Source organism: Ananas comosus, linkage group 8 (assembly GCF_001540865.1).
Source record: "Ananas comosus cultivar F153 linkage group 8, ASM154086v1, whole genome shotgun sequence".
Classification (NCBI taxonomy): domain Eukaryota; kingdom Viridiplantae; phylum Streptophyta; class Magnoliopsida; order Poales; family Bromeliaceae; genus Ananas; species Ananas comosus.
In genome coordinates this window covers 1646895-1672618 of record NC_033628.1, presented here as the reverse complement: position 1 = coordinate 1672618, position 25724 = coordinate 1646895, and the positions used below count along the sequence as shown (strand labels likewise).

General features: G+C 36.3%; 2 protein-coding genes and 1 non-coding gene across 5 annotated transcripts; 1 reads left to right on the top strand and 2 right to left on the bottom strand.

The window, feature by feature from the left end:
- Positions 3770 to 3843, bottom strand: TRNAN-GUU. The gene has a single exon. It is a non-coding gene; the product is annotated as a tRNA-Asn (tRNA).
- Positions 4387 to 7849, bottom strand: LOC109714478 (pentatricopeptide repeat-containing protein At2g02980, chloroplastic-like). The gene has a single exon (XM_020239121.1). It carries the CDS (start codon positions 7791 to 7793, stop codon positions 4854 to 4856), a length of 2940 nt encoding a protein of 979 aa, XP_020094710.1. The 5' UTR covers positions 7794 to 7849; the 3' UTR covers positions 4387 to 4853.
- LOC109714170 (transportin MOS14) lies at positions 13268 to 25494 on the top strand. Of its 3 annotated transcripts, XM_020238638.1 has the most exons (27): positions 13268 to 13454; positions 14671 to 14748; positions 14869 to 14931; positions 15544 to 15591; positions 15674 to 15820; positions 16848 to 16979; positions 17343 to 17383; positions 17641 to 17732; positions 18548 to 18675; positions 19036 to 19111; positions 19223 to 19343; positions 19430 to 19529; positions 19717 to 19798; positions 19911 to 19993; positions 20727 to 20846; positions 21447 to 21498; positions 21602 to 21757; positions 22170 to 22293; positions 22405 to 22486; positions 22562 to 22650; positions 22763 to 22837; positions 22915 to 22969; positions 23688 to 23807; positions 23903 to 23995; positions 24100 to 24245; positions 24476 to 24653; positions 24841 to 25494. In XM_020238638.1, exons 1-27 carry the CDS (start codon positions 13332 to 13334, stop codon positions 25117 to 25119), a joined length of 2883 nt encoding a protein of 960 aa, XP_020094227.1. In that variant the 5' UTR covers positions 13268 to 13331; the 3' UTR covers positions 25120 to 25494. The 3 variants fall into 3 exon arrangements, with proteins under 3 accessions (XP_020094227.1, XP_020094229.1, XP_020094228.1); XM_020238640.1 differs by lacking the exon at positions 13268 to 13454 and having other exon boundaries at positions 14668 to 14748; positions 14848 to 14931; XM_020238639.1 differs by lacking the exon at positions 13268 to 13454 and having other exon boundaries at positions 14673 to 14748; positions 14836 to 14931.

The following is a 25724-nucleotide window of genomic DNA, read 5'->3' as shown; positions in this document are numbered from 1 at the left end:
TAAATTTCATTCTTATTTTATTAAAAAAAGATTTAGAAAGCAATAGGTATGGAAAGAACTTTTAATGCATAGTTTCTTAAAATTAAACTCATTTGAAATATTAAACAAATAAACAAAGAGAAAAGAAAAATTAAAAGATCATATTGTCAAATAATTTGAAAATTTTCTTATATGAAATGCCAAATTTTGAAAGGAAAGATAGAGAGAGAAAAAAAAAACAAAGAGAAAATAAAAATTTTGAAAATATAGTAGAGGTAAAATGACTAAATTGCCCATGCATTAAAAGACATAAATATCCTTTTTTGAGAGGTACCTGGTAACCGGTATCTCTCCCAAAGTGACCTACTATTGCAGGTCACAATTTTAAAAAAACTAAATCTGAGCCATTGAATACGCGTGAATGAACAGTAACAAAAAAAAAAAAGAAGTATAGAAGCATTACTCTTAAAATTAAGATAAGAAGGTGTTGGTTCAGTAGCTCTAATTTATAATTAAATCTTGATGGGAACTAATATTTTATCTTGAGTTTTGTATTTTAGAGTTTTCAAATTGAAAGAATTGAAAGGGGGTAAATTATAAGGAAAAGAGCTTTAAGAATTGAAGGTATATCTATGCCTTTCAAAACCAAAAAAGACCACATTTGATCTTCTAGAGCTTAAATATAACTTCGTTCACTTTTAGTTATAGGTATCGAGCTAAAATTGAATATCTAATAAGCATACATAAACCAAAATAGGACATGATGACTTGATATGTACACTCAAGATGAAGGCCAAAAATCTACTTAATTATCAAAATCTAAAATTATTCAAAACTATTATAAAAATTAAATTTCAACAAAATTAAAGATTTTGGGCTCTCGACCGGGATCCCGGAAGAAGGGTTCGGAAGTGTTCTAACTTTGGACTCATCCATCTGGACGTCCGAAATGCACGAAGGTGCATCTGAAAGAAGTTTCGGGTGCCCCAATCTTCTTTAGGATGTACAGATAGAAAGAGGAAGATTAGACATGGTGTTCTAGGTGTCCAGATCCTGCAAAGATGCGACTAAAGAGTTTTCGGGTGCCTGAAAGTTGTTTCGGTCGCTTGAAAGTTGTTTCAGGTGCCCAAAAAACCTAAAATTTAAATTTGAATTAATTGTGATGCATGTTTCGGACTCACTATTCAGAACCAAAATCATGATTTTGATAGTTTCTTACACCGGAAATCTATTCTGCGCGTTTGGATTTCAAAAGATTGCATATTATTTTCCACTGTGCACAGAGCAGTTGAGAGTTGGTCTCCAGAATCGGGCACACAAAAACTGTTCCGGGCATCCAAAAATACTCTGATGAACGTTAGCATTGTACCACTACAGAAACAGACACCCGAAAACCTGTTTAGTATGCCTAAAAGTGCATAATTATAGAAACGGCTAGTTTTTGAATTTTGACGATAAATAGAGGGCTTTGGTGGTTCAAATACTGAGCTTGTAATTGCTAGTATCAGCTCTCTATTCTCTCTCTAAGTTTGAGTGATCTTTGTTGTGAAATATTTCTTATAAAAAAGAGAAAAAGACTTGTAATAGCATGAACTTCTTGTGAGAAAAAGAGATTTTTGGTATAAAAGCTTGATGCTTGCCCACAAAAGTATCGTTCAGTGAAAATTCAACGTTCTCTTGTATTGATAAGAAGTTGACGGGACGTAGGCAAAGGACCGAACCTCAAAATAAATCAACTAAGTGCTTTTTTGAGTTTGATTTTCTCTAACTCTTCGCATTTTACTTTTTTGTGAACTAATTGATTTGATTTTAATGTAATTTTATTTTAGAACCCTAATTCACTCTCTCCCTCTCAGGTTGCTATTTCGATCCTCAAAAGGTACAGAACATATCTGAACTATCCACCTTTTTGAATAGACTAACAAACCTTTCAAAATTTTAGTTTTACTATCCAACCTTTCAACTTGATCGATTTGATCAGTCAGTCAAATGACATTTTGATTTCAAAGTTAGGCTAATTATTTATTTTAACAAATTTATAATTACAGAAAATGCATGAAGTATATTAACTAAATCTCTATAGATAATAATGCATCCAAATTTTGAAGTAAAAATGCCATTAACTACTCTTTCAAATCAAACAAAGTTGGACGGTAAAATCAAAATTTTGAAAGGTTGCACAGTCGATTCAAAATGGTAAATAATTCAAGAAATTATGTTAAGTTTTACTTTTAATTAATAAGAAAGCTGATATTACCAAAGCAATTTCTATAACTACCGGAGCAAAAAAATTTAAAATTATAGTTAGAAACATTATATAGAATTACAAATAGTTTTTGACCTTTTTTTTTCTACATTCCTTATTCTCACATAAATTAATTAATAAGAGTTCGTCAAGCTTGTTATTACAAATCGAGGGCTTAAATATTTGAGTACAATCGAAGGTTACTTTGATGGGAACTGATATTCCCAAAGTATACATTATCTACTATTATCAGAGCAAGTACATTATATAAATATTTGCCGACAAGATCAGTTTCCTATTTTGACATATAATGTGTAGAACAATTTTTGTCGTTGTACTTATGAAATACAAAATAAATGCATTAAATTTGGTCAGAACTTATATAATCAATTTGATCAAATTCAACACACTGTTTTACTTTTCTTTTCTTTTTTTTCCTGAGCAGTTAATGGGAACGTGAGGAAGGGGCACGCACGTATCAGTGTATCACTGCATGCATGCAATTAATAAATGTTGTAAGAGCATGAATTTGTCCAAGCAACTTCAAAAGTTAAATGTTGGAAGCGCCATTTTTGTTTGGTGGGTCAATAAGTTTTATCTTAAAATGTTCAAACCAAATGAGTTAATTGTTAAATAATGAAAAGTAATCATTATTCTCTCAAAATCAAAATTTTCTGTTCTGATATTATATTAAATAACATAGAATAATTACTATTTTTGACAAGTTTAAGATATTAAAGAACAACATTTTAATATTTTAGGGTTAACATCTAATATTACCTTTAAAACTTAGAGAATAGATTATTATCAAAATTGCACTTTTTGTTTTCAAATTTATTCCTGAAAAATTATTGGCTTCTTGCAAATATATTTCCGCCCTTGCGGGTTTATTGAGGAGATTCAAAATTTCAGAGGGTATTTTAGAAAATGGGGGATACATAAGCAATTGCCCTAATAATTTATATTCACCAATAATCAAAAAAAAAATTGGCTGGTCTCAGATTAATTTTATTGATAAAATATTAAAAATAATATTTTGGCAGTATTTTATAAGTTTATAATATTTTATACTATTTTTTAGATGCGTGTATATTTTTCAAATAGTATTTAATTACAGAAAACACTGAATTATACGATAGAATTACTAAAACCCTACAAGTTTTTTAAATAGTACAACACTATATTATACAATACTTAATTACTACAAAAATACTACACTCTACAGTTTGGCAAAATAAGCCCAGTNTTTTTTAGATGCGTGTATATTTTTCAAATAGTATTTAATTACAGAAAACACTGAATTATACGATAGAATTACTAAAACCCTACAAGTTTTTTAAATAGTACAACACTATCTAAGATATTAGATTTTAATAACTGGGTCTTAAACCTAACAAATAATAATAATAATAATAAATTTAAAATTTAAAATTAATTTGAAATTTGGATTTTAATAACTGGGTCTTAAACCTTGTGCCAACAGAAAATTATCAATTTTTAAAAATTTAAAATTAATTATGAAAGTAAAAAAATAATAATTTTATTCGCTAGAGGAAGGGCTTGAACCTTCGACCTTGTGGTTAACAGCCACACGCTCTAACCAACTGAGCTACCCCAGCTCATTTATTTATATTTAAAATAATAATTATATTTATTTTAACAATAATATATATATAATATTTGTAAATTATCTTGCATATTATTGTGATGTCATATTAACTGCAATATGACATTTTATTTGATTATTGTGTTATAAAAATAATTTTAAATATCCATTTGCATGATATACCATATTTTTTGAATAAGATTGAATAATTTTATTGAAACAATTGATTCTTTTTTATTATAGTTTTATTTTTTTTTAAGTGTTTGTTTATAATATAGACTATATTTATTATTTTTTGTTCTAAACTGATATTTTATTTTTAAAAAATTTTCACTTTAACCATATCTATCCGCCGTAACGTCTGGGTCACTACACTAGTGTTCATTAACTCACATCATTGTCATTTTTAAGTTTTGGATTCAATACTTTTGTGTTATGCTCAAGTTGTGTCCGAAATCATCACAACTCATTTATCGGCAACACCAATAATGCCTGCAGAGGCAAAGCAGTGAAATGCACTAAGAAGTTTCCTCTAGGGCTAGTTTTACATAGTATGTCAAAAAACACAAACATCTCATCTTATTTTAGCATTAACCAGAAGATATGTTTCAAGCATCACGCATTTGCCATCAAAGCTTTGTGTAAAGACAAAGTGGGGTTTTGCTTAAGAGATGTCAAATAGCCTTCCCCTGCATTAACAGCATATGATTTCTAAAATTGAATGTGAACACTTAATCTATCAATGTCATGTAAATTTCCTGTTTTATTAGATATTCTTAGTGCTGCTTCATTATGCTCAAAATCTATGTACATGAAAAAGTTGCACTTTTTTTTGGCTTGGCTCCTTTTCAAGTAGTCTCCGGGTCCCAACATCGATAGCCTAAACTGCTTTCTAGGTCATTCCCTCCGGTTGTCGAACGATAGCAGTTCGCGCGATCCTGGCAAATGAAAAGCTTTAAAGATCTCCAACAATTTCGCACCGATACTTGAACTGCGCCTGCAACACAAATTGCTTCCCTGTAATCACCATTTGTCTCTACAACTGCATACGCCATTCTGAAGATAGTGGTAGGAGCACCCATCTGAGACAACTATCTCTCGATTATAAGTTCTCGAGATGAACTTTGCTGAATAGTGGCAGTCCATGCACATTCTTATGTTCTTCGATACGTGTATCGGGCTGTAAGGGCTCGTAGATATGAGTCCGAAACATATCGCGAGCTTTTCAGTATGGTAACAAGTAAAAGGATCAACTTGACCCTCATTGCAAAACACAGCGTCTAGAGGAACATATCCACTCTTCATCATTTTATCGGTTAAAATTCTCCAGAAATTCAAAATCCTCCCTATTTCACAATGAGATCGATCTCCCGCTTTAAATGAATGAACTGTCGTACCAACATACAATTGGCTGCATTGTCTAACCATATTCAACCCGCGATCCTTCATTAAATCCCTTACTCTAGCAGCAGAATCCCACATGCCGGACATGGCATAGATATTAGAGAGTACTATGTAATTTGAAGCATTACGGGGTTCTAGTTGAAAAAGAGCTTCCGCAGCCTTCGCTCCTATCTCATGATTTGAATGTAGTCTGCAGGCTTTGAGAAGGGTAGCCCACACACAAGCATCGGGCTCGAATGGCATACTTGCAATAATATCTAATGACTCTTTGAGTAAACCGGCGGTTCCCACAATGTCGATCATACATGTGAAGTGTTCCAAAGTTGGCGAAACTGCATAGACAGTTACCATGCTGTTGAAATATTTCCGAGCTTCTTCTACAAAACCTTCTTGATTTAAAGCCGAAAGAAATGCAGAGAAAGTTATATGATCTGGTTTTAGGCCAGAGAGTTCAATCTCCTGAAACAGATTTACTGCGTCCTCGGGCATTTTATGTAGGGAGTAGCCAGTCATCATTGCATTACACACTGCTATGTCCTTTTGAACAGTTGTATCGAATACCAATTTGGCGTCCTTTATACTGCCACATTTTGCATACATATCAATCAAAGAACATGCAAGAGTAACAGGATATTCATTAGGCCTTGTTTTCTCAATGTACCCATGTAATTCTTTCCCCAGATTTAAAGCCATCATAATGCTACAGGAAAACAGTAGGATCATTAGGGTTATCGAATTAGGAACAATATTCTCTCCCAGCATTTTCGGGAATAAATTTAGGGCAGATCCAGGCTCTCCATTATGGTTGTACCCAGCAATTAGAATGTTCCATGACACACTATTTTTCTCTTTAATTCCATTAAAGACGATAGTAGCATAGACCATATTGCCACATTTCGCATACATGTCGACCAAAGTGCTTGAGATAAAGATATTGGATTCGAAACCATTTCTCAGAACGTAGCTATGAACTTCCTTTCCTAAATGAAGTAATTTAAGGTCAGTCAACACCAATAGCACTGAATTAATGGTAACAGCATTCAGTTGAATGCCGTAATCTAGCATATCAGGAGGTGAACTGCAACTGTTTGCATTTGCACCGTTTGGAAACTGCATACTTCGAAACAATTCTAACACCTCAACATTTAAATAACAGTGATGAAAACCTGATATAATCGAATTCACAGAAACTACATTAGGTTTCAAACCGGCGCGTCCCATCTCAGAAATCATATTAAAGACCTCTTCTTTTTGACACTTTTTGGCATAAGCAGCGATGAAAACATTATAGGTGACCACATCTGGCTTCGATCCATCTTCTTGCATCAATCGAAAGAGCTTCAATGCCTCGCTCATGTTATCCTCATCTGCATATGCCGCGATCATCTCATTCCACACCGTCGAATTCTTACTCTCGAGCTCAGAAAACACCCGCTCTGCGTAACTGAATTTCCCGCACTTCAAGTACATGTCGATCAATGACCCGCCCACAAATACATTCAGCTTAATTCTATTTCTAATCACATATCCATGGAGTTCCCTGCCTAGATTCAATGAATGCAAGCCAGAGCAAGCGGGAAGAATGCTTGCGATGGTAACACCATTCGGCTTTTCCAGTAAGCACATCTCGCTGAAAGCATCCAAAGCATTGTCAAAAAGCCCATTTTGAACGCAACCCGAAATGACTCCATTCCAAGTATTGGTGCCTGGTTTGATCCTGTCCGCGCACATCTTATCCAATAAACAAAGAGCCGTATCAATGTCACCATTCCTAGCAAACCCGGAGATCAAGGCGTTCCATGAAATCAGATCCGGCTTGACCCCGCTCGCAAGCATCAAATTAAATATTCTAGAAGCTTCATCCAAGTATTCTGCATCGGAATAGGCATTCACGAGCGCAGTCCACGAAACAACATCCCTTTCCGGCATTTGACCAAATACGGCTTGAGCAGACGCGAGGTCGCCGCACTTGGCATACATGTCAATAAGCGAATTCCCCACAAACACATCAAACTCTATTGGCGCTCGCACCAGGAACCCGTGAACGCAAGCGCCCACGCCACCATTCCGGAGCTCAGAGCACGCTTTAAGGATCTTCGGTACGAGGAACTTATCGGGCGCGGCACCGTCCTCCAACATCGAAGCAAACACGGACACGGCTTCCTCCCACCGCTGCGATCGGCAGTGAGCGCCAATCGTTGCAGCGTAGAACGCGGCTCTTCTCTGGGGACTTTCGTCGAACGGGTGGTGTGCGGACGCGAAAGAAGCGGAACCACCATCTGGGCAACTGCTGAAAGGCTCATTATGATTCAAATTGAGCGATTTGGGCTCGGATTTGGCGACTCCTGCGCGGCTTTGGCGATTAGAGGCGTAGAACTGGGCGTTAAGGGAGGATGTGGTACCGATGTGGAGCTCTTTGGATGGGGATTCTCGATTGGGGTTCGGGTTAGGGTTTCTGAGGATGAGGCGAGGGGGAGCTAGGGGTTTGAAGCGGCCGAAGGAGGGGGACAAGGAGAGGAAGGAGTGGTCGGAGGGGGAAGAGAGAGTGAAAGGTGGCATCTTGGGGCCTCGGAAGCCACTAGTGCCATAAAACACTCAGAGAGCTCGGAAAAGGAGACACCGTCACACCCGGGTGGTGTTCGTATCCGCAGAGCAGACATTTTATGCGGACTTAATAATAATTTAATAAATTTATAATTTATAATTGGCCAATTTGCATTTAAAAAATTTATCCATTTATCGATTTTGTAAAAATAGGCTTTTATTTTGGGATTTAGGGCTTTTTTTGACAATTAGCCCCAGAAAAAAATTTATTTTAAAAATGATCCTGATAAATTTAAATTTGCAAAAATGGTCCTGATCCTGCAACGCAGGCGCCACATCAGCGCAATGCGGGCCGGGCTGGGCCAAATAGTTAAGTTAAACACGGTGAACCATTCATCGTGTCTAAACACGGTGAATGGTTCACCGTGTCTGGAGAAAGAAAAAGGAAAGAAAAAATATACGTATTATGAAAAAGATAAGTATGAAACACGGTCCAACCAGTCCACGTGGCGCTCATGTGGCGCCTACATGGTAAGGTCAGGACCATTTTTACAAATTTAAATTTGATGGGACTATTTTTAAAATAATTTTTTTTCAGGGGGCTAAATGCAAAAAAAAAACCCTTGGATTTATAGATTCATTTCTCATGTTCAAAAAATTTATTAAAATATTCTTATTCTTTTTTTTCTCGATTTTTTTTTCTCAATATTTTTTCTTTTCGACCCTCCCCCAACACTTCCACGGCCTTCGCGACCGTAAAGAGAGTGGCACTATGTCCTTTTCCTTTGTTTTCGTCACCGACGCTGGCACCGGAGGAGGAGGAATTGGAGCAAGCGCAGGTGAAAGCGAAGCAGACGAAGGGGATGAGATTATGGCCGAGACAATGCTCGTTGTCGCCTGTGAGGGTGAGAATGAAGACGTGCACTCGCTTCTCCAAGAAGCGTTTACGACAATGATGATGGCTGCAATAGAGAGTGAGGGAGAGATCGCAATAGTGAAAAAAAATACTTAGGATAGAAAAAAAGGGAATAAAGAATACAAAAAAAAGTAAAGAAAAAAAATTTTGGCCAATTTGCATAAAAAATCCACTTATTTTGGGCTTTTGCAAAACCGGGCCACCTTTTTCGTTTTTGCAGATTCGGTCCACTTTTTCAGCAAACTGACCAAAATACCCTTTTTACTTTTTCTCTTTCCTCTTTCTCTCTCCTCTTCGTTTCTCTCGTTCTTTTTTTTTCTCGCCGGCAGAGCGGAGGCGGAAACAGTCCATCTCGCCTCTCACCCTCATTCTCTAGCCCTCGCCCTCGCCCTCGCCCTCGCCCTCGCCCTTGCCCTCGTCCACGCACCCCCAACCTTCCTCGCCTCCAACCCCGCCAAGGCCGCGCCACGACTTTTTTTTTTTTTTGCTTTTTTCTTTTCTTTTCTTCTCCGACTCTTCTCCACCGTCTCCGACGACGATGCCTCTCTCGTCCTTCTTGTCCTTCCCCGCCCTTCTCATCTCTCCCTCTCCCTCATTCTCTGCCGCCTCCGACGACGATGCATCTTCGCCGGCGCCGACGTCGACACCGTGGAGGTCACTGTGGCGCTACAGGCTCGGAGCGGGGGTCCTTAGCGGTGTCGTCGCCGGCACCGTGGCTGTTGGCAGAGAAGATGACAAAAAAAATTATAGAAAAAACAGAAAAAAAAAATAAAGATAAAAAATTATATAAAAAGAAGGATGAACATCAAATTGTATCGTTAACTGCAAAAAAAATTATAAGTTGCACTATTTAAGATGTAAACTGCAGCTTTAAGATGAAAACTACACTCTTTAAACGAAAATTACACTCTTTGATAAATATTTACACTGTTTCTCTTCTTATTACACTCTTTCAGGTGTAAACTGCATCAATTAATATGAAAGTTACACTTTTTAAACAAAAGTTGCACTGTTTCTCCTCTTGTTTCACTATTTCTCCTCTTATTACACTGTTTTTTATCTTAAACTGCACCATTTTAAGAGATATTTATACTGTTTCTCCTCTTGTTGCACCATTTCTGTGTAAATAAGAGGAAAAATAGTGCAACAAGAGGAGAAACAGTGTAAGAAGAGAAGAAACTGCACTGTTTTAAGATATATATATACTGTTTCTCCTCTTGTTGCACTATTTCTGTATAAATAAGAGGAGAAATAGTGCAACAAGAGGAGAAACTGCACTGTTTTAAAAGATATATCTACTGTTTTTTCTCTTGTTGCACTGTTTCTCCTCTTGTTGCACCATTTCTGTGTAAACAATAGAAGAAATAGTGTAACAAGAGGAGAAACAATACAATAAGAGAAGAAACTGCACCCTTTTAAGAGATATTTATACTGTTTCTCCTCTTGTTACACCATTTCTGTGTAAATAAGAGGAGAAATAGTGCGACAACAGAAGAAACAGTGCAACAAGAGGAGAAACAGTATAAATAGCACTTAAAAGGATGCAGTTTAAGATAAAAAATAGTATAATTTTCGTTCAAAGAGTATAATTTTTTCTGTTTTTTCTATAATTTTTTTGTCATCTTCTCTGCCAACAGCTACGGCGCCGGTGACGACGCCGCTAAGGTGTAGCGCCGCAGTGACCTCTACGGTGTCGACGTCGGCGCCGGCGAAGATAAATCGTCGTCGGAAGCGGCAGAAAATGAGGGAGAGGGAGAGATGAGAAGGGCGGGGAAGGGCGAGAGGCGTCGTCGTCGGAGACGGTGGAGAAGAGTCGGAGAAGAAAAGAAAATAAAAAAGCAAAAAAAAAAAAGTCGCGGCGTGGCCTTAACGGGGTCGGAGGCGAGGAAGGTGGGGGGTGCATGGACGAGGGCAAGGGCGAGGGCGAGAGTATGAGGGTGAGAGGCGAGACGGATCGTTTCTGCCTCCGCTCTACCGGTGAGAAAAAAAAAAAGAACGAGAGAAACGAAGAAGAGAGAGAAAGAGGAAAGAGAAAAAGTAATAAGGGTATTTTGGTCAGTTTGCTGAAAAAGCGGACCGAATCTGCAAAAATGAAAAAGGTGGCCCGATTTTGCAAAAGCCCAAAATAAGTGGATTTTTTATGCAAATTGGCCAAAAATTTTCTATAAAAAAAGGGTAAAGAACAAGAAAAGAAGAAGAAGAAGATAAAATTATACTATTTTAAAAGAACTTTATACTATTTGAGATAAAAATTGTACTCTTTGAGACAAAATTTTCGCTCTTTGAAAGCAAGCGCCACGTGACATGGGCTTTATTCTTCTTCTTATTTTTTCTACCTTTTTGTATTATTTTTGCTATTGCGGCTTTCTATCACAGCCACTGCCTTCATCGAAAGTGTTCTTCGGAGAAGCGCGGGTGTGTTTTTGTCCTCACCCTCATGGGTGACACCGAGCATTGGCTTAGCCACAACCTCATTATCTCTGTCCGTTCCACTCTCACCCGTGGTCGCTCCGAATCCTTCTCCTCCTGCGTCGACGTCGATGCCCGTGCCGGCGAAGGTGGAGAAGAGAACACGGCGCTACCCTTTTTACCATCACGAAGGACTGCGAAGGCGGTGGAGGAGAGTTGGAGAACAAAAGAAAAAAGAGGAGAGAGTAAAGAGAATAATAGTATTTTCGTCAGTTTTTTAAAAATTCAGACTGAATCTGCAAAATCTAAAATAGTGGCATATTTTTGTAAATTATCAAAATTGATAGATTTTTTACGCAAATTAACTTTTATAATTTAAAATTCAAAAAATTTAAATAATTTAAATAAAATTTGTTTTAAAAATAATTTTATATTTCCTGTTTATTTTTTTTTATAAGAACGAGAGAAACGAAGAAGAGAGAGAAAGAGGAAAGAGAAAAAGTAATAAGGGTATTTTGGTCAGTTTGCTGAAAAAACGGACCGAATCTGCAAAAATGAAAAAGGTGGCCCGATTTTGCAAAAGCCCAAAATAAGTGGATTTTTTATGCAAATTGGCCAAAAATTTTCTATAAAAAAAGGGTAAAGAACAAGAAAAGAAGAAGAAGAAGAAAATAAAATTATACTATTTTAAAAGAACTTTATACTATTTGAGATAAAAATTGCACTCTTTGAGACAAAATTTTCGCTCTTTGAAAGCAAGCACCACGTGACATGGGCTTTATTCTTCTTTTTTTTTCTATCTTTTTGTATTATTTTTGCTATTGCGGCTTTCTATCACAGCCACTGCCCTCATCGAAAGTGTTCTTCGGAGAAGCGCGGGTGTGTTTTTGTCCTCACCCTCATGGGTGACACCGAGCATTGCCCTAGCCACAACCTCATTATCTCTGTCCGTTCCACTCTCACCCGTGGTCACTCCGAATCCTTCTCCTCCGGCGTTGACGTCGATGCCTGTGCCAGCGAAGGTGGAGGAGAGAACACGGCGCTACCCTTTTTACCATCATGGAGGACTGCGAAGGCGCTGGAGGAGAGTCGGAGAACAAAAGAAAAAAGAGGAGAGAGAAAAGAGAATAATAGTATCTTTGTCAGTTTTTTGAAAATTCGGACTGAATTTGCAAAATCTAAAATAGTGGCATATTTTTGTAAATTATCAAAATCGATAGATTTTTTACGCAAATTAACTTTTATAATTTAAAATTCAAAAAATTCAAATAATTTAAATAAAATTTGTTTTAAAAATAATTTTATATTTCACCTGTTTATTTTTTTTTTATTTGTCTTACCATTTTTTTCATGGAAATTTTTTTTAGATCTTTGTGAATTTTATGATTGAAGGATTGTTAAATTTAAAACTATAACAAAGATATACATGTAGCACTTAATGAAACTAAATAATAAAAGTATATAGATAATAAATGATAAAAGAAAAATCCTAACTCTCTGATAATAAATTATTATTAATAAAAAAAATAGATAGTTGAGAATTGGGATAATATGTACATGTCTTGTGGTTCTTTTTAATCAATTTTTATTACTAGAAAAATAAAAAAATACATAATTTATCTAAATTATGAATTATTTTAACAATGTAATCTTATTTTGGTTAGTAGCAGAACTTTGACTTCAAAATTTAAATATGCCGTTTTTTTTATAAATTTAATTAGCATATTTTACACCATTTTCATAATTTTAGATTTATTAAAATAGCCCCCAATAAATAATTATCTTAATTTTTAAAGTTAAATATATCATTATTAAGACTCAAATCAATCAATTGAAAGGTGGACTAGCTGATTCAAAATAGTCTATGTTTTACATAAGTTCTGTAGGTTTTTACATACTAGAATAGAGAATAAATATAATAAAATTATTGTCTAATTTCATAAAATTAAATAATTTAATTAATTAAAATAATCTGAATAAAAACAAAAAAAAAATGGCATTAAAAATTGAGGGGGACACTCAACGGGCACCAATCGCGAAGTTCGAGTTGGACGACGGATCGAGCGTTCGAGAGATCGAGATCGAGATCGAGCGAGAACCAGAACGAGAGGAGAGAGAGAGAGAGAGAGAGAGAGAGGGAGAGCTCAGGCGGGAAACCACGAAAACCCTAAACCCGACGAAAACCCTAGCGATAGAGGAGGAGGAGGAGGAGGAGGAGGAGCTAGGCGATGGATCTCCAGGGGACGGTGAAGGAGGCGCTGAGCGCGCTCTACCACCACCCCGACGACGCCGTGCGCGCCCGAGCCGATCGCTGGCTCCAAGAGTTCCAGCACACGATCGACGCGTGGCAGGTGACTACCACCACCCCTCCCCACCCTTTTCCCCTCTCTCCGATCTCAAATTGGTGCTCCGTAGAGCGATTAAGCGATTGGAGTTGTTTAGAACATTTTATTGGGCGTTTGATTGCATTGTGGAGCGGGATGTTAGCTTTTGCTGCTTTAACTTGGCTAGAAAATGGTGTGATTTGATGTAGATTTTCTGAACGTTCAATTTTAGTGTGAATTGATATCATTTTTGTAGCAGTATGGATGAAATTGTCTCAAAGATCTAATTTTTAGTGGGTGCTCCATTGGGTTTCTGCACCAGCTGCAGCTTGGGAAAATAGTTTGACGAGCTTTTGGAAGTAGTTGCTGTAGTTGCAAGTGCTATAGATACATAGTAGTGAGTTTGAGGGGCCATTCGATTACATGGTTTTGCTGTTTAGTAACTTAGCTGTTCCAATTCATGACCAGCTGTATTTTGAGGATCTCTAGTTTGAAGGGCTCTTCAAACTCTATGAACTGTAATAGGGAGCTTATAGCGACACACACCTGGTTTCTCTTCAATTGAGTGAGTCAGAAGCACCCACTTGGTTTCTAAGAGCCCTAGCTTGTGATTCTAAGAGTTCTTCAGTTGCATAGTTTGGAATTCTTGTTTGAATAGCTCTGTACTTAGAGCGTTTAATATAATGACCAGCTTTAGCCTGGTATTTTAACCTTGGGATAGATGGCGTAATTTAAATTTGTTAGAAGGTTCTATTGAACATGTTATAAAGTTATGATGCTCAGCTTGAGCATAAATTGTGGTTGTGTTCAATTTGAAAATGGTGCATTTCATTGTTGTATTATTGGATTCCTTTCCGAGTTTTGTGATTGACGCGTGTCCATATATGTGTGCATGCCAACAGACATGGTTTTACTTTTTGAAACTCTTCTGGCCTTGGTGGATCCTTGCCTGTTCTTATTTTTTCCTGCTTTAAATTTTATATATACATACACTAGATTTCCTCCATTCATTGAGCTCCTTTTTTGCTTTCATATTGATATTGTCCCTGTTAGAGTATCATACCTGGAACTGGAATCAAAATTAACTCGTATGTCGGCTATATTGTCACACTTTTTCACTTGTTTATGTTTAGTGTGCAATGTTACAAATTATATGCATAATTTTGAATCATGGTTTGATATCTGTTTAACAGTTGATATTTTTTTGTTGAATAGCACATTATTAATAACATGCTTCATACAGGTTTCCGACAGTCTACTTCATGATGCTAGCAGTAATATGGAAACTCTCATATTTTGTTCACAGACTCTTAGAAGCAAGGTAGTGTTCCGTTCTTATAGACAGATATTGGTTATATCTTGGAGTTTATTTTGTCTATATTTGTTTCTTATGCCCGTCATTTTCAAGAATGATTTGCAGTTCGTGCTGCTGCACTTATAGGTACAAAGGGACTTTGAAGAGCTACCTTCAGAAGCTTTTGGACCACTGCGTGATTCCTTATATGTAAGTTTTATAGATACGTCTTATATGATTGGTAGATATGCCACAATATAATTCAATGCTGCTAGTACTAATGTAGCTCATTTGCATTTTTATGTTTTTGGTCCAGTGACTAGAGTAACTAGGCATGGGAATAATTTCTTTTCTAGTTACAGACCATATATTTAAATCTCAACAGATGAAACTTTAATTTCCTTCTAATTCAACCTGCTTTAGTTGATCTGAAGAGCTGAAATATTTTAACTAAACCTTTTCTTTCCAAATTGTTGCTGATTGGCTTATCCTTGGTTGGCTCATATCATATTAACTCTGGGGCTTTCATAACTCTTATTTTCAGAGAAATATGCTTTACTTGTGGGCTATAGTTAGGCCTGCAATAGGTCCGATTTTGAAAAACACCCCGTCAACTTTGTGACTATTAATTATCTTGTAATGAAAAGATTAACTGATTGGCCACTTGACCTTATTATTTGCTTGGCTGTTGTTTAGCTAGATTGTATAACTTGTTCTACCAAATAACTGGAAGAGCTCTTTTGTATGCATACTCTTTTTTAACTCTTTCCCTGCTACTGCATAAATATCAGTACTTTAATTTGCTAAGGCTACTAAATGCAGGCATTGCTAAAGAAACATAATAAAGGACCGCCTAAAGTCAGAACGCAGGTAACTGACAGATACTCACATTTATACGATTTTTGATGCCATTAGTTTATTTATAGTCATAAGTTAATTGTTTTTGGTTCAGATTTGCATAGCAGTTGCTGCTTTGGCTGTGCATGTGTCTGTTGAAGAGTGGGGTGGAGGTGGTATTATGAGTTGGCTGAGCAATGAAATGAAATCTAATCCAGAATATGTCCCTAGTTTCCTTGAGTTGCTTACAGTCTTGCCACAGGTAGAGCGTTTAGTTAATAATGAGATGCATGTTGTATTTACTGGTTTATATCGGTTGTTTCATTTTCATGTTTTGGTTTTAGACTGCATTGATACTACAGAAACATGTAACTTGAAAAATTATTATTGATGTGCATTAGAGAGAAGTTTGCTAGGGTCCTTATTAATTCTCAAAACTTCCTTTTTATATGTTATTCATATGCTATGTTTGCAACTGCCACATGATTGCTACTAATATTTGCTATCTGTCTTAATTTTCTCCATTGTGGATCCGTGGTGATGCAATCAGGCAATATGTGCGGTTGAATGTTGCAGTTGGTTTTGGAGACGACATTTGAATAGAGTAATAAAGATTGAAAGGGAAGAGAAATTTTTTTAGTCAACAAGAGTTGGACTTTTGATGTAGATGTATCTGAAACCATCAGCATTATTGAAGTTGTCTATTCTAGAAGGAAGAGGGACCTTTTAAGCCAACAAGAGTTCTATGGATTTTTTATATTAGATTTATCTCAAATCTTTGCACTATTAAAGTTGTAGTGCTAATGATGTGGATTCTATGTGTATAAAGTAGATGGATAATTGAAGAATAACACTTTTTCTAAGATGGTTAAAGTGGAGAAAGACTGTGCAGTATTCTTAATTGGGAGGAGAACAGAGGAATCTTAAGTGGGAAATATTATGGATTTTTCTGTTTACATGCACTATCTCTCTGATGAACTCTATTCTAAAGCATGAATTCCTCAAATAAGGACACCTAATCCATAAGTTGTGGAAATTCTGGTGTGAATTCTAGTTGTCTGAACATGCTGTTGTTTTCCATCTCATCAAATTTCAATATTCTACAACTGGAATCATGGGGCATCTTATGCACTTGCTAACAAAATTAAGCGGAATTCATTTGTCTGCTGTGTATTTGTTGTCTGACCTTGTCAGTGTTCCTTTTTTTTTTTTTTCCAATATTTTTAGCAACTCTTTGTGCTTATCCTCTTTGTTTTTATTTGTTGATGCCTTTAGCCTTTTCTTTTCAGGAAGCTTACAGTTATAAGATAGCTGCTCGTCCTGAAAGACGCCGTCAGTTTGAGAAGGAGCTAGTTTCATCTGCTGAAGTAGCTCTTACTCTCTTGACTGCTTGCTTGGGTTTTGATGGATTGAAAGAACAGGTTATCATTTTCGTTTTCTTGTTTAACTTTTTAACTTCTTAATTTCTTTTTTACAAGGATCAACAGAGCATTTTTTTTCACTTTTTTGGATGAGAAGAGATCCAATTACATTTCCCAGCGTTTCTTTACTCCTATTAATGTGTTTGAATTGTTCGATTTGGTGAATCAAGGGTTTGTGTCTCCTATGATTCTTCTAGTGTTTCTCCTTCTCTAGTACCTTCTTTTTCCTGCTAATAAGTTCCATTATTCCATTTGCAATGTTGTTACCTGAAGTTATATTGTTTGATGATGGTGCTACTAGACATGAAATGAAAAATTTTAAGATCTATTGATCAATGAGGATTTCTGTTGTTAATTTTGAAGGTTTTGGAAGGGTTTGCTTCTTGGCTTCGCCTAAGTCATGGGTATGTATCTTCTGGGTTCTCATCTGGGTTCTCAATTTACTTTGTATGAAACTTTATGTGCATTGTGGTTTATCCACACTATTAGTACTTTTGCCTCTTTTTTTTTTTTTTTAGAAACTGTCATTGTACTCTGTATATGAATATATTTTTCGACCTCTTTGCACCAGATTCATGTTTATGCTGAGCCAATTTTCTCCGTCTGATGAGGCAGTATGTCAGACCTGAAAAATTAAAATAAAAAATCTGCTCTCTCTCAGGGTCTCTGCATCTACACTTGCTTCACATCCTTTGGTACATGCAGCACTGTCATGTTTGAACTCTGATCAACACTTGGAAGCTGCTGTAAATGGTACACATAATCCTTCTACTCTAGTTCAGCAGCATAAAATTTTGCAACATTTTACTTGCATTCTTTTTTATCTAAGAAAATTTTTTGACTAATGTGTTAAAACACATTAGACATGCTATTCCATTAACAGATCTTTTGTCAGTAGCACCTGACAGTTTGGGTTATGATTTCTGTTTGATAGAGATGCTATCATGCTTATTGTAGTTGTTAGATATAAATGTATCATGGGCCTCATGGCTTGGAAACTTTTGTGGTTTACCTCTTAGTTACAACGTCATGTTTGTGTCCAGTAAGAGAATGCGTAGGCTCTATGCTAGTGTCCAAATTCACATGGCGTAGTTGGTTGGCCATTCAAATTAGAGTGTGTGTTGACATCTGCAAAGTCAAATATGAGAGGATGCATGTTCTAAAACATTATTATAAGTACACAATTCCAGTGACTTCGTGTCTGGAAGAGAACTGCATCCCGTTGGATGGCACTAACCATAAAATTTATCCGTGCCGACTCATTGATGTAATAAAGGCTTGAGTTGAACAATTTTGCTTTGATATGCTTAGATGATAGAAAATTGGTTTGCTTCATGAAAAGTTGCAGATTTTTCTATTTGATAATTGTGCCATGGATAGATGCTTATATACTAATCGTAACCCTTGTTTGTGAGTATATTCTTACATGCTTCCATCGATGCACATAGCCTTTAATTACTATAGCATTGATCATTTTTAAGTATGTGATTCTGATTCTTTATTTTGATGTGAATGCCTTCTAATGTTTCATCAATTTATTTATGTATTTATTATATATATTTTTTCAGTTATATCTGAACTGATACATTATACTGTATCTGGGAATTCCGGTGGTATTGCAACACAGTTACCGCTGATTCATGTTCTTGTGCCCCGTGTTATGAGTCTTAAAGAGCAGCTTAAAGATCCATCTAAGGTATAATATCTTCTCTCTTTTTTTCAGTTATGTTTTTCTAATTCAGCTAAGTTACCAAATTATTCAGCTTTTCTGTTTTCTCATAAATTATTATCTTTATGGTTTACCTTCTTTTCATTTAGTGATATTTACTAACAAACATTAGTACTGATGACTTCTTTTGCTTACAATTTTTTTCCTATCAGAACTAAGGGCATTGTGATTTATAAATGGTTTCCAGGATTTGTTTATTTATTTATTTTTTCTCTAGATTACTCTTCAGGTGTTCTTCTGAAACGCTAGCATGATATATCAGCAAGTATATTGCCATTTCGTTACTGATTTTCTTTGTTTACCGCATCTATGAGTGATGTTTAACAGGATGAAGAAGACGTTAAGGCTATTGCTCGCTTATTTGCTGATATGGGGGACTCCTATGTAGATTTGATTGCAACAGGTATGAGATCTTTAGCTGTTGCTTCAACTGCATTGGAAGTTAGCTAGAGGAGTTTCAACTAATTAAAGGAACCTTCCTTTTAATATGTGGTTGCTGTTTAACTTCACACAGGTTCTGATGAAGCTATGCTGATTGTCCAAGCACTGCTGGAAGTTGTTTCTCACCCAGAATTTGATATTTCTTCCATGACATATAACTTCTGGCATAGCCTCCAGGATAACTTGACTAGAAGGTACTATGATTTAATGGCCAGTTTGATGTTGATAGAGTTTTATTCTTTGAAACGATCTATGTTATTCCATGGTCTATGTATTCCAGGGATTCTTATATGTCATACGGATCTGATGCCTCAATCAAAATAGAAAGAAATCGGAGGTTGCAGATATTTCGTCCACCATATGAAATGCTAGTATCTTTGGTGAGTCCTTTTTTTGGTCTGTTTATGGGGCGAATTGGTGCCGGTGAGGGAAATCTCATGTCATTTGGTGGCTCAAATGTGATTTTTGGAATGCCTATTGAAGGAGAGGCAGAGTAATATTATCTGATTCCGCATTATTTTTATTCTATTGTGGTATCTTTGTAAATGTATTTAAGTTCTTTTCCAGGTTAGTTTCCGAGTTGAATATCCTGAAGACTATCAAGACCTTTCAGAAGAAGACCACAAGGATTTCAAACATACAAGATATGGTACCTGATATCCGACTCCAGTTGTCTGATTGATGTCAAGTTTGTAGTTTCTTCCTGATTATCCTGGCTTCCAGCACTTTGCATTAAATAATGGGATATTTTCTTTTGCCAGCGGTCAGCGATGTATTGCTTGATGCAACTGAAGTTCTAGGAGGTGAACAAACACTCAAGATTCTTTTCCTGAAGCTAGTACAGGTGATTTTGGCTTATGCTATTTCTTTGAAAGAAGTGAATAAACTCTTTATTTGGACATATTTTCTTTCGTACAAGTTGTTTTTCTGATATGTCATTTGCTGAAATATACTTCTTTTCCCATTAAAAAGACTATTTATGTTCTACTTCAGGCGATTGTGACAACATTTATTTCACCAATGTCGGTATCAGGTGACTTTGGTTAAAATGAATTTCTATATTAATACAAAGGCTCCGTAACATTTGCAAAATCATCACTTTACCCCCTTTACATTCAAAAGCCTATAGATAAGTCCCTTGACATTTTATTGTTTGTTCCATAACCCTCTTCTGTCACTTTTCCTTTAGGGAGGGTCTCGTCGCTTAAGCTTGCTTTTTTCCTTAAGCGCACCCACGAACACATGTTGACTCTTAGCAACTCCCCATGACCAATAAGCAAGGAGACAAACCCACCTTTTGAAGAAACAATGCTGCAAATACACATAGAATTGATGCTTTCACTTCTTTTTGTAGTCGTTATAATAGTTACGTACTAAAGTCGTCTTGAAAACAGTCTTCTACCTGAAAAGTGATGTAAATTTCGATTTTGTAAGCTTCTTTTTTTTTTTTCAAACTACAATGGCTTTTAGCTTCTTCTTTTAAACTTGCACCTGATTCCCAGCCAGATTAGTTGCAAATTTGCATTGACTTCTGAAATATTTTGGACCTTTCCACATCTTTCACTGTTCTATTACAGGCGGTAGGAAATTCTGAAAATGACAAAAGCGGCAAATGGCAACCTGTAGAGGCAGCTCTCTATTGCATACAATCTATAGCTAAGTCAGTATCAACTCAAGAAGCAGAAATACTACCCCAGGTATGACTTAATTCTAATCAACGACACTTTGTGATTGTATATATTAAATCGTCGAGGAAACTGTCTGCCAATGGATTAGGTTGTTCATAAGAAGCTTTCATGCTTTTCATAATTGCTGTAATACCACCTAGCTGTTGATAAACTTTAACTTAGCTATATAGCTGCATGTCGGAATATTGTTTTTATTTCCTCTTGTGCATTGAATTGTTTTTAGTGAGATTTTATTTGCTGGACCAAATAAAAATGATAATTTATTGACAATAACTGCAGACTTTTGATTAAGAAGTCTAGAACGGACAAACTGGATTAGTCCTGGGGAGCAAAGTGTATGTCCAAACTGCATAAAATGTTTCCCAAGAACCAACAACAACCTAGCAGCTAGATATGCAAAGTTATTAGATATCAATAATCCCTCGTCCATTATGATTTCAATGTTCTTTGTTTATGTCCAAGGAGCTCATCTTGTGATCCTGCTGTTGCCATAGATTTGTTTGCAGAAAGCTATCATTACAGAATCAGATACAAATGTTTAGTTCATATGATTTGGATGTAGCTATAAATAAATGCAGCAATATACTATAACTTGTATGTTCCAAGCAGGTTATGGCGTTGCTTCCAAAGCTCCCTCATCAACTGCAACTGCTACAGACAGGTATTGCTCCTGATGTCGTTGGAAATACGCAACTCTTAACCTCATCTCACCATATGTGGTCCATAAGTGCAAACTGAAAGTACAATGATATGGAATTCCTCAGCTTGTTCTACCATTGGAGCCTACTCAAAATGGATAGATGGTGCTCCAGTTGAACTTTCTGTCCTACCTCCTCTGGTTGACATCCTTACAAGGGGCATGAGTGCATCAGAAGATACTGCTGCTGCAGCAGCTATTTCGTTCAAGTATATATGTGAAGGTGTGTAATCCATCTTGGAAACATTTTTCTTATTAGAAGTATCTTATTTCTGACTATGAAAATTGAGATCATATGATTTTAAGAGCTATTGTTGGGTTGGTTAAATTTGCGAAACCAATGAGCAGCTTATGCTCGTGCTTGCTGGAAGCAACAGCGCACTAGATACTCAAATTTGTGTATAGCCTGAAATCAAAATTGCTGTGTTCATTTCCTCTCATCTGTTGTTAGAATTGACAGATATGCCATTCTTAAGTTTATTGCTACGAAGCTTGCTTTCATTTTGTATATATCAATGCTTTTCTTTAAATGTTAGAATTATTTATTTTTGCCTAAGTTATATTATGTTTAGTTTTCTTTAACTTTGGAGCATTTTGCATTTTCTTTTTTTTAACTCTGTGTTTTATATGTTAAGATTGCAGGAAAAAGTTTTCTGGATCACTTGATGGTCTTTTCCACATATATCATATAGCAATCAGCGGGGAGGGTGGCTATAAAGTATCTGCTGATGATTCCATACATTTGGTTGAAGCTTTAAGGTTTGATTGTCTTTGATGAATTTGATTTCCAACTATCATCGATTGAACGGGCTGCATATAGTTGGCACATTCTATATGCTTAATCTTGCAATTTGGTATCTGAAATTTCAGTGTGGTGATTACGGAACTGCCACCAGAGCATGCCAAAAGGGCTTTGGAGTTGATTTGCATTCCAGCCATTAATCCATTAGAGGTGCTGATTTTTAACTTAGTTGCTCTAGCACATTGACCACTATTGTTGTTAACTCATGTTGGTCCTAAAAATTAGGAGCTAATTAATCAAGGTGGAGCAGCTCTTCAGCAGGTCCCAGCACGTCAGCTCATTGTGCATATTAACCGGCTAGCCTGTATTTTCAGGTGCTGGCTGTGTAAACCACAGATTAATTTTCTTTTGTCCCTTTTACAAATGGTTCTTCTGCGATTAACTTGATTAATTTTTAGTTCTGCAATTAACTCGATTAATTTTCAGGAATGTAAATCTTCCGGAAATTGTTGCTGATGCAATTCAGAGAATTTGGCCAGTATTCAAAGCTATCTTTGATAAGTAAGTATCGTGTGCTAATCTGAAATTTTGTATTGTTAGCTTTGCATGTATCTTGTCCTCATATGATTTTGGTGTAGCCGTGCATGGGATATGCGGACGATGGAGTCTTTATGCCGTTCTTGCAAATATGCTGTGAGTTGTCTTTAATCTTCGCTTGTGGTCATAGACTCATGCTTTAGTTTGTGTTTATTTGAACAAGATATCTTTCTCAACTCCCTAATCATTTGAAGATTACCTCTCAGAGTAATGTTTATCATCATAAATATGATAGAAAAGCATTTGATTCAAAATCTGGATTCAACTGTTTGAAACTCCTAAGTTATCTTTTAATTCAACTCCTAAGTTATCTCTTAATTCATCTAAAAACTTCTATGCCTCCTTAAATTTCTGAATGGAAATAATATTTCTTGAATGGTGTTTTCTAAGAGAACCTTGTCATTGTTGGATTCCCCTGGCAATAGCACTCCGCCTTCTTGATATGCCTAGGAAAATTCACTAAATTGTAGAATGTACTAGTATTTCTTGATTGACCTAGAGATGTAATGCGTGTGCTTTATATATAAGTTAACACATTTCTGTGAAACTTGATTCCGGATGGTCATATTTCCCTTTAGTATAAACATTTCGTGCTATAGTAATTTTCATTAATTATTCAAGATTCACCATTGTTTGAACTAGTGCAATATATGACTAATAATAGAATGGATGTGGTGACTTAACATGGATCTGGGCCTATACAGTGTAAGCTGATAGGAACTGTTCTTTTTAATGTTAGAATTCTCTGTAACTTCTTTTTTCTCTTCCTGGACAGTTAGACTATTGACTTATGCCTGTCTTTTCTTGCCTACAGGTAAGAACTTGTGGAAGATATATGGGAATCACCATTGGCGCAATGCTCGAAGAGATCCAAGCCTTATATCAGCAGCATAATCAGTCTTGCTTTTTGTACCTCTCAAGTGAAGTTATAAAGGTTGTTAACAATTGTTAAAATTCTAATTTTTTTTATTTAAATCCAGCTGAAGTGGTTTAAATATTTATCTTTCCTTGACATATATTCATCGGCAGATATTTGGATCTGATCCATCTTGTGCGAGTTACCTTAGAAGTCTGATAGAAACACTTTTCAGCCATACGATAAAACTTCTTGTCACAATTCAGGTATTTACTTTCTTTGATTTTCATCGTGAATTTAACGGCAATTCACTTTCAGTACTGTTGACTAACTAGATGATTATACTTATTTCATTTTTGTTCATATGTAGGATTTTACAGCTAGACCGGATATTGCAGACGACTGCTTTCTGCTAGCATCAAGATGCATTCGCTACTGTCCTGATCTATTTGTGCCCTCTTCTATATTTCCCCCATTGATTGACTGCACAATGATTGGGATTACTATACAGCACAGGTAATGTCCTAGAAATAAATTCATGCTACGAGCCCAGTTATATGATGAGCTATGTTTATTATGAGAGATCCCAGAATCAAGCTAATGAATCTGTAGTCTGCTCATACCGACAGTAATATTTTGAGATGTGTTATGTGAAGTTACATTGCATTGAAGCCCTTTCTGTTTTAAGCTTTCTATTGTTCTAATTGAGAATGAGTTTCAATCTCCTGATTGTGCTTGTGAAACAGGGATGCTTGCAAATCCATATTGACTTTCTTATCGGATGTCTTTGATCTTGCGACCTCTTCTGCTGGGGCGAAGTACCAAGCTATTATCAATGACATAATACTACGTCGCGGTGCAACTCTTACAAGAATTCTGATTGCTTCTTTGACTGGAGCTTTGCCATCTTCTCGGTTAGAGGAGGTATGTAGTGCTTAAAAGTTTGTGATTCAGTTACATTCGTTCTCGTGCATTTACACATTTTTGTTTTTCATCCTCCCTTTATCGAATGATACCCAATGAATATCAAGTTGCTAGTCATTAAACCTAGAAGTGAAACACCACTCACCCATGAGCAGTAGATTAGAACTTTTTATTCATTTCCTTGCAGGTAGCATATGTTCTATTATCCTTGACAAGAACATACGGCGCCAGTGTGTTGGACTGGGCAAAAGAAAGCATTTCACTTGTACCACCAACGGCCATTACAGAAGCCGAACGCTCGAATTTTTTAAGAGTTCTCTCTGATGCGGCATCGGGATCAAGTATCTCGGCCCTCACAGACAAATTCGAGGAGCTCTCAGAAGTTTGCAGACGTAATCGGACAGTCCAAGACATAGTTCAGGGAGCTCTTAGGCCTCTCGATTTGAACTTTACTACTGTCACTTGATGCATACTGTCGAAAAAGCCAACTCAAAAGGTCATGTTTTAAGGGACACATCTTTTATCTCCTGCTTGGGCTTGCGTGGTGTGCATTGTTCTACGCATTGAATTTTGACGGCGAGTCAATTGATCATTTTACCGTTTTATACAGTTTTGGATTGCTTCACCCTACTCATTCTATTTTCTTTTTCCGAAGGAGTAGCTCGGCGGAATTTGATTGTAATTCTTTCATACTTAAATGTTATCAGTGTACATATGTATCGTCTTCCCCCTTTCTTTTGTGGTCGATTACTACATTATAGAAAACTATTTTTGTGCTCTCCACGTGCTTTGTAACCAACTCTTCGACACATTGCCTTGTAACTGTTTGCTGAGTTTCGCATTTGAGTTTCTATTCTTCTTCCTGTTTTGTTTTTTAAGGGGCTGGTGTTGTGCGAACATCAGTAACGCACACACGGTACGAACAAAATCACTGGGTCAAAACAAGAGAGCTCCGAATCAAGCACCAAGTCCCTTATATACCAACTGAATTTCAATGAAATATATAATATGGATGGACCTATTACTAAGTTTCGGAACAGCTTTTACAAGTACTATTTTTTTTTAAAAAAA